This window comes from Triticum urartu, chromosome 7, assembly GCF_003073215.2.
Source record: "Triticum urartu cultivar G1812 chromosome 7, Tu2.1, whole genome shotgun sequence".
Lineage (NCBI taxonomy): Eukaryota > Viridiplantae > Streptophyta > Magnoliopsida > Poales > Poaceae > Triticum > Triticum urartu.
This window is the reverse complement of record NC_053028.1, coordinates 119,962,150-119,970,686: the sequence shown is the minus strand read 5'-3', so window position 1 is coordinate 119,970,686 and position 8,537 is coordinate 119,962,150. Positions and strand designations below refer to the sequence as shown.

General features: G+C 47.6%; 1 protein-coding gene across 2 annotated transcripts; it reads left to right on the top strand.

Annotated features, from left to right (window-relative positions):
- Positions 1-525: 525 nt before the first annotated feature.
- Positions 526-8,041, top strand: LOC125521027 (LRR receptor-like serine/threonine-protein kinase ER1). Of its 2 annotated transcripts, none has more exons than XM_048686081.1 (27): positions 526-952; positions 1,847-1,976; positions 2,096-2,167; positions 2,264-2,335; positions 2,421-2,492; positions 2,600-2,671; positions 2,751-2,822; positions 2,940-3,011; positions 3,094-3,165; positions 3,248-3,316; positions 3,404-3,475; positions 3,560-3,631; positions 3,711-3,782; positions 3,869-3,940; positions 4,035-4,106; positions 4,182-4,253; positions 4,428-4,499; positions 4,579-4,650; positions 4,724-4,795; positions 4,880-4,951; positions 5,067-5,135; positions 5,211-5,282; positions 5,369-5,439; positions 5,533-5,661; positions 5,880-6,227; positions 6,480-6,850; positions 7,378-8,041. In XM_048686081.1, exons 1-27 carry the CDS (start codon positions 868-870, stop codon positions 7,738-7,740), a joined length of 2,931 nt encoding a protein of 976 aa, XP_048542038.1. In that variant the 5' UTR covers positions 526-867; the 3' UTR covers positions 7,741-8,041. The 2 variants fall into 2 exon arrangements, with proteins under 2 accessions (XP_048542038.1, XP_048542037.1); XM_048686080.1 differs by having other exon boundaries at positions 529-952; positions 6,477-6,850.
- The last annotated feature ends 496 nt before the right edge of the window (positions 8,042-8,537 follow it).

Genomic DNA, 8,537 nt, shown 5'->3' with positions numbered 1-8,537 from the left:
AAAGGGGGCGGAGTGGGGGGGGGACTGGATCCTAAGTATATGTAGTTTCCATATGATTTCATTTTGCAATACATTTCATATAAAATTTGCCATTCACTCAAAATTCTTGAAAGGAGCATTCAGTTTATCGGACAACACAACTAAACGAATCAAAATCCTCTAGAATTTCAATTGGACATGGCATTTCAATCATCCGTTTTCCCCTATCCTCTCTGTTTTTTTTTAAATGCTGAAATTATTAGTACCTCTAGTTTCACCCCAGTGATGCTGCGGGCCCCGGTTTGCAGGATTTACCCCGGCGAGCATTGATCCGCCGGGCCCCACATGTCATGGAGGAGCTCCACCACGGCGCCACACCCCCCCCACTGTGCGACTCGAGTCCTACTCCTCCTCTAGCTAGACCAACCAGACAGAGAGAGAAAAATCGACGACGGCGACAGCGACGTGACCTCTCAGTGTCCATCCCCCGTCCCTCCTCTCTCTCCACCACCCCCACAAGGAACCTCCCTAGAGCTCCGAGCTAGCGCCAGTACTCCTACCCGCGCATACAACTAGCTAGCCCTGCCACTCCACCCCCCCGCCATACGGCTACTCGCTGTCACTGAGCCGGCAGCCGCAGCGAGCAGCGAGCAGCGAGCGAGCCAGTGCTCCCTCTCTCCCTCGCTCGCCAGCCAAAGCGGAGCCCGAGAAACCAACCGGGAACTCACTCCCCACTCCCCCATTAAGGCGCACTTCACTCCGCTGCCCACCAGTTGCAACAGCGCCACGCGAGCTTCGCACGCCGTACCTCTCCTCTTCTCTCCCGGCATCTCCCCCGTAAATGCCACTGCCCGGACGGTGACTCTTCGCACCTTCGCACCACCGGCCATGGCGGCGACGGCGGCGGCGGCGTACGGCGCGCTCATTGCCTCGCTCCTCCTCCTCCTCGCGGCCGGCGCCGCCGCGGACGACGGTTGGTTCCTTTCCCGTCGGCATCTTCCTTCTTTATTGCTCGGGCTGGGCGCCGGGCCGGGGAGCGGAGGCTCGATCAGGGGGATTTGGTTCGGTTAGGACCAGTATTTTATTAGCGCTGCAAGGACTTCTACGAGCTTTTGGGAGGCATCCGGGGATCCTCCGCTGCTTCGGCCGCATTTTTTATTGCCGTAACCCAGGCCTAACAGTCCTATACTAATCCCGGCGAGTGGCGCCCCCTCCTCCTCCTCCCACCGTCTCTTCCCTTTTTTGATGCCGCTACTATTTCGGAGCGGTAGCCACGGGCTAGCAGCATAGTTCACCAGGTGTTTCGAACCGAGATGGATCTTCTTCCTGCTCTGCTCTATCCACTACCCTGTTCCAAGCTGCCTTTTCCTCTGCCTTATTCTGTTTCAAAACGGATGGTTTGGAGTTTGAACACGCGCTAATCTTGCACTCTCTGTGGTACAAGAGTCGTTCAGATGTGTACTAGCACGAGCTTGCTTTCCTCTGGCCTTTATATATGTGCTTGTTTTGCGGCACAATGTTCTTGGCCGGACTGACAAGCACATTGCTAACCACCGGGAATAATCCTAGTACCCCTCGCTTTATTCCTCGGCGCGGCCCTGTTTTCTCCCTTTCCAAATCCCATGTTCTTGTAGTATTGTGCCGAGCCGAGAAGCTTTTCTTGCCGTGAAGACGAAGAAAGATCATTGCTACCATCTTGGGCAGCTCATCTTTTTTCGCTGTTTTTTCTTTTCTAACCAAATACGGTGATCTTGTTTTTCGGGGCAGCTCCGCCTTTTGTTGTGATCTTCATTTAATCTGTTTTTGCGGCCATTTTCTTCTGCTAATGCTGCTATGGTTAATGGTTTTACACCGTCTCGTCCTCCAGGGGCGGCGCTGCTGGAGGTGAAGAAGTCGTTCCGCAACGTCGGCAACGTGCTCTACGACTGGTCCGGCGACGACCACTGCTCCTGGCGCGGCGTCCTCTGCGACAACGTCACCTTCGCCGTCGCCGCGCTGTAAGATTCACACCGCCCGCCGGCCGCCCCGTTTAAACTCTCCGCCCCTTTTGCCCCCCCGCCGCGCCACCGCGGTGTCTCCGGTCGCTGACGCCGTGTTTTCATCCAATGCCTTGCAGCAACCTCTCCGGGCTCAACCTCGAGGGCGAAATCTCTCCGGCCGTCGGCGCCCTGAAGAGCCTCGTCTCGATGTACGGAAATGCCGCTCCTGCTCGCCGTCGTTCAGCTTTTGTTTTTCTTGCTTGGCCTGTGTTGGTACTAATAACCTGTTGGATTTGGGCGTGCAGTGATCTGAAGTCGAATGGGCTGACCGGCCAGATCCCGGACGAGATTGGGGATTGCTCGTCGATTAAGACGCTGTGAGTGGTCTCTTAAAAAAATGGATGTTCAAAGTTTGGGTCTGGGAAACTGCTCATGATTTGACGTTTGTTCCTCATCTACTAGGGATTTGTCCTTCAACAACTTGGATGGCGACATACCATTCTCGGTGTCCAAGCTCAAGCACCTCGAAACCTTGTAAGCTCTGTTTTTGCTGAAATGTACATCTCGTCCTACTACTAGTAAGCAGCAAGTCCTTTGAATGTTGTGAGTGATTATGTTGTGTGGCCCGTGTGATTTCCTAGGATATTGAAGAACAACCAGCTGGTCGGCGCGATCCCGTCGACGCTGTCGCAGCTCCCAAATTTGAAGATTCTGTAAGTTGCAGCTTGGTTCATATGTTGTGGATCTGCTGGGTGTTTTCAGAATCTCTAATTTTATGTGCATGCACCCTAGGGACTTGGCACAAAACAAACTGAGTGGGGAGATACCAAGGCTAATCTATTGGAATGAGGTTCTTCAATACTTGTAAGTCTTGAATTTCTGTGCCATACAAAGATTGGTTCTAGTGCTAATACTGCAGCACTACTATCCAATGCTGTTTTTTCTCTTTCCATTTGGCTAAATCGAGTTGATCGTGCTTAGGGGTTTGCGCGGCAACCAATTGGAAGGAACCCTCTCCCCTGATATGTGCCAGTTGACCGGCCTTTGGTACTTGTAAGTATGCTGCTTACGTATCTTGAACCGCATTGCGTCGTGTATCCTGTTTCTGGCGCTAACACTACACTCACTTGACCAGTGACGTGAAGAACAATAGCCTGACTGGGGAGATACCAGACACCATTGGGAACTGTACTAGCTTTCAGGTCTTGTACGTATTTACGCTCTTGCCCCTTTGAAATTATGTCAATTTCTTCAATTTTTTAAGTTTTTCTAACATTTTGCAATGGTAGGGATTTATCTTACAATCATTTGACTGGATCAATCCCTTTCAACATTGGCTTCCTTCAAGTTGCTACACTGTATGTGGTTATTTCAACCATTCCTCTTAAGTCGTATGCCTTACAGAGTTAACACTAATCTGCAAAATTGCATATCATTTATATCAGGTCCTTGCAAGGGAACAGGTTCACTGGTCCTATCCCATCTGTTATTGGCCTCATGCAGGCACTTGCTGTACTGTAAGTCGTGCGATGAGCTCTATGTTCTACATTCTTTCTTGTTGGTGCAATATATATAATTGATATGACCTTTAACCATTCCAGAGATCTGAGTTACAACCAACTATCTGGCCCTATACCGTCGATACTGGGAAACTTGACATATACTGAGAAACTGTAAGCTTCTGTTGTCTGCATGAAAGTTGTCTACATGAATATTTCCTGGTCAATAATATGATATATCGTGGGCTTGCAGATACATGCAAGGCAACAAGTTAACTGGGACAATACCACCAGAACTTGGGAATATGTCAACGCTTCATTACCTGTGAGTGACATCATTTTTCTTGTTTTTATGTATTCAAATTCAGGTTATCTGGCATTCTGTTTTTGTTGACGAGTATCTAAATTCAGAGAACTAAATGATAATCAACTTACTGGGTCCATTCCAGCGGAGCTGGGAAAGCTTACAGGCTTATATGACTTGTAAGTCTTTTCAAGTCATTCTTGAAATCTGTAATGATTTTCTGAGTGTGGTAATCAAACAAGCAGCTTATGTTTTGTTACTCGTGTTTCTCAGGAACCTTGCAAACAACAGCCTAGAAGGACCAATTCCCAACAATATAAGTTCTTGTGTGAATCTCAATAGCTTGTAAGCATTGCAACTCTCTTGTGCAGCACGCACAGTTTCAGAAATATATATTGATGCGTTGTTTCTCCTTTACAGTAATGCCCATGGCAACAAGTTAAATGGGACCATTCCTCGTTCGTTGTGTAAACTTGAGAGCATGACGTCTTTGTAAGTTCTGATTTTTAGATCAAGTTATAATGGATTTCATCCTTAAATTGTGCTATGATAAAGTCGACTGAATTGTACCCTATTGATTTTAAATTGTTTGATATGCATAGTGCATACTGATCTGCAATATTGTAACCTTGTTCACTATTGACCTGTGTTCACCTGTTTATTCAGGAATCTGTCGTCAAATCATTTGAGTGGTCCTATTCCTATTGAGCTTTCAAGAATCAACAATTTGGACATCTTGTAAGTCCAATTATCTCAAAAGTTCTTGAGAACATTGTTTTTTCTTCTGTCACCTATATAATGAAGATACATGTATCAGGGATTTATCCTGCAACATGATTACTGGTCCAATTCCATCAGCCATCGGCAGCTTGGAGCATCTATTGAAACTGTAAGTCTTTGCCATTATGATTATTTTTTTGTTTCCATCATCATATGTTAATGTTTGGAACTCTTTTCTCTAGTAACCTGAGCAAGAATGCTCTTGTTGGATTCATCCCTGCCGAGTTTGGGAACTTGAGGAGTATCGGTGAGATGTAAGTACCTGGTGATCTAATGGTGAATTCTATCAATGATCAGTTCCTTGAACGTTCTATTGAATAACTCTGGTCTTATTTCAGTGATCTGTCCAACAACCATCTTGGTGGTCTGATTCCTCAAGAACTTGGAATGCTGCAAAATCTGATGTTGCTGTGAGTTCTAGCTTTTCATGTCACATAATTTTCCTAATTCTGTATATTCAGTAGAAGGTTCAGTATGTAGTCTTCAATTGATCATTGATTCATCTGTCATCATTCGCTCTTGCAGAAAACTGGAAAATAACAATATAACTGGGGATGTCTCTTCACTGATGAACTGCTTCAGCTTAAATACTTTGTAAGTTATCAAAGAAGTTTTAGGCATGTTTGGATGTTTGGCTTTGCTGACATGATCTTGCTGCTCCTGGAACAGAAATATATCATTCAATAATTTGGCTGGCGTGGTCCCTACTGACAACAACTTCTCACGGTTTTCGCCTGACAGGTAGAGTGCTCCATCATTTCAATCACTGTTTCATTCTTACTACCAGATTTGGAAACAGTAGTTTAACCATCCGGCCCTTCCTTCAGCTTCTTGGGTAATCCTGGCCTTTGTGGATACTGGCTTGCCTCGTGCCGTTCCTCCAGCCACCAAGAGAAACGTAAAGACACTGTTTCATTATCAACTCCTTTCAAGTATATATACTTACTTCGTTTCTAATTACCGTCATCTCTGCCCTGGATTTTCTATGCAGCACAAATCTCGAAGGCTGCGATACTCGGCATTGCTCTGGGTGGGCTTGTTATCCTCCTGATGATTTTAATAGCCGTTTGCAGGCCGCACAGTCCTCCTGTTTTCAAAGATGTCTCTGTTAGCAAACCAGGTAATGCATCTTCAGGAGTTTTAAACCTTCTGTTTCAGTATATCTGTTACTTACCTTATTGGCAAGATTTATGTTGTCGTACAAGTCATGCCGAGATCATTAATGTTTCTCACCAAACTATAATATCTTGTGGGCTTACCTTGACTGCCCCCTCGTAGACCATAGTTGATTCCTGGAACAGTATCAGTCAGTTCTAATAAATCTTCATGTTGTTGCAGTGAGCAATGTCCCCCCCAAGCTAGTGATACTTAATATGAACATGGCCCTCCATGTCTATGAAGACATAATGAGGATGACTGAGAACTTGAGCGAGAAATACATCATTGGGTATGGGGCATCAAGCACAGTTTATAAATGTGTTCTGAAGAACTGCAGACCGGTGGCAATCAAGAAGCTGTATGCCCAGTACCCGCAAAGCCTGAAGGAATTTCAAACTGAGCTTGAGACTGTCGGCAGTATCAAACACCGGAATTTAGTGAGTCTTCAAGGATACTCCCTATCACCTGTTGGGAATCTTCTCTTCTACGAGTACATGGAAAATGGCAGCCTCTGGGATGTTTTACATGGTAAGTGCGCACTGCAAACTCGTTCCAAATGCCGAGAATGGTTTAGTACAAGTGATCAATAGCTAGCACTGACGTTGTTTCAGTGTCGATAGTCTTTGTTTGCTGATCTGTCACAAAGCTGTGAAAACCAACTTGTCACTCTCAAAATAGTTGATGCTTTGACACATTTGCAGTCCTGCTTATTTATTGGTTGCTAACAGTTGGAGAACTATTACCGTATCATAACACTGTTCTTTTTAATTCTACTAGAAGGTCAATCCAAGAAGAAAAAGCTCGATTGGGAGACTCGCCTTCGGATCGCTCTCGGTGCTGCTCAAGGCCTTGCCTACCTTCACCATGACTGCAGTCCGCGGATAATCCACAGGGATGTAAAATCAAAGAATATCCTCCTCGACAAAGATTACGAGCCACACCTCACGGACTTTGGCATTGCGAAGAGTTTGTGTGTTTCAAAAACACACACGTCGACCTATGTCATGGGCACTATTGGCTACATTGATCCCGAGTACGCGCGCACCTCCCGCCTCAACGAGAAGTCCGATGTCTACAGCTATGGCATCGTCCTGCTCGAGCTGCTGACGGGCAAAAAGCCCGTGGACAACGAGTGCAATCTCCATCACTCGGTAACTACCTGCCTTTCCACTCTCCTAGTTCTTCAGGTTGATGTGTCATTTTCCTCAGCCTATTTAGCCTTGGATTCTGGTAGTGCCAATAATTGCTGGATGAACTCCATTAGGCTTTTATGTTCGTCCAAGGGGACCAGCAACATGAACCCTATCATGTGAGTAGATCTATCTGCACTGTGGACCTGTGGTGTGCTCTGATCCATCGCATATGGCCATTGAAAGCTCCATTATAGTAGGTTGCAGTGTTCCGTCCCCTAAAGCCTGCCATTTTTGTCTCCCCAGTTGTCAATCATGCAGATGGAAAGCTACAAATCGCACTGTCACACTCACCAAATATTGTCAACTTTTCGTTTGCTCCCCTGCCATTTAGCGTTTGAGCTTGCCTCTGATTCAGACCAGATTCTTATGACAGGATATCAGGATAAGTTTCACTCTGTAGTTATCAGATACAGTGCTGCTGCTTAGGAAGGGAAGTCCAAGGAAACAAATTTCATGAATTTCTTTCGTGTTCTGTTGCGATGCAGATCCTATCGAAGACGGCGAGCAACGCGGTGATGGAGACGGTCGACCCGGACATCGCCGACACGTGCCAGGACCTCGGCGAGGTGAAGAAGGTGTTCCAGCTGGCGCTGCTGTGCACCAAGAAGCAGCCGTCGGATCGGCCGACGATGCACGAGGTGGTGCGCGTGCTGGACTGCCTGGTGCACCCCGACCCGCCGCCGAAGGCCGCCCAGCCGCAGCCGCCCACCGGCCCGAGCTACGCCAACGAGTACGTGAGCCTGCGGGGCGCCGGCACGCTGTCGTCGTCCTGCGCCAACTCGTCGAGCACGTCGGACGCGGAGCTGTTCCTAAAGTTCGGCCAGGCCATCTCCCACAACACGGAGTAGGACTTTGAGGCCGCCGCTCTGGTAACTCAGGCGGCGGCGGGGGATGCAGGTAGTCAGTCAGACGAGTAGTAGCACCCACATTTTGTCTAAATATGTGCCGGAGGTTAACCAAGAAAGAGACTGGATCGGTGGCGTTCTCCCCTGTAAAAAGGCCATGTATTTTCTTTCTCTTCCTCCCCCTCTTATCTCTAACCTAGTAGGAGGTTTCGATGGATCTCTCTTCTTTTCTGCGACCGTTCTTGGACTTGAACGATGTGAATTGGCTGATCTTGTAAGGATGTCGGTAGCAATGTCTCTCTCCTCTGTGTGTCTGCTCACGCTGGCTGTAGAACTAATTCAGTTACCTGAGTCAGTGGGGGAGAACCTGGTGTGAGAACTAATTCATTTACCGGAGATCTATTGATTTTCTCCCGGCTCCGGCATTGATGCGTGGCTGTGCCGTGCAGGTGTCGCGGGGCTCATGCTGGCCTTTGCTTTGTCCGGAACATGTCAGCTGAGGCGTTAATGGCGTGAAGGTGCAGCGGGGCTGGGGCCCGACGATGGGAGGGGATGAGATGGGCCGGACTTGCCCTGTGAAAAAGAAAATTCCTTATTTGACACTGGAAAAGTTTTTCTTCCCTATTTGACACTAGTCCTAAATTTTATTCTCTATACAATACTTCCGTCCATTTTAAGCCTAAATGACATCTGAAAAGACGATTTTGTCCCTCATGCGGTATGTGTGTGTGCGCGCGTGTGCTGTTGCGTGTGTGGATGCACACGCACATGTGTGCTGCTGCTGCATGTGTGCCGCTGCG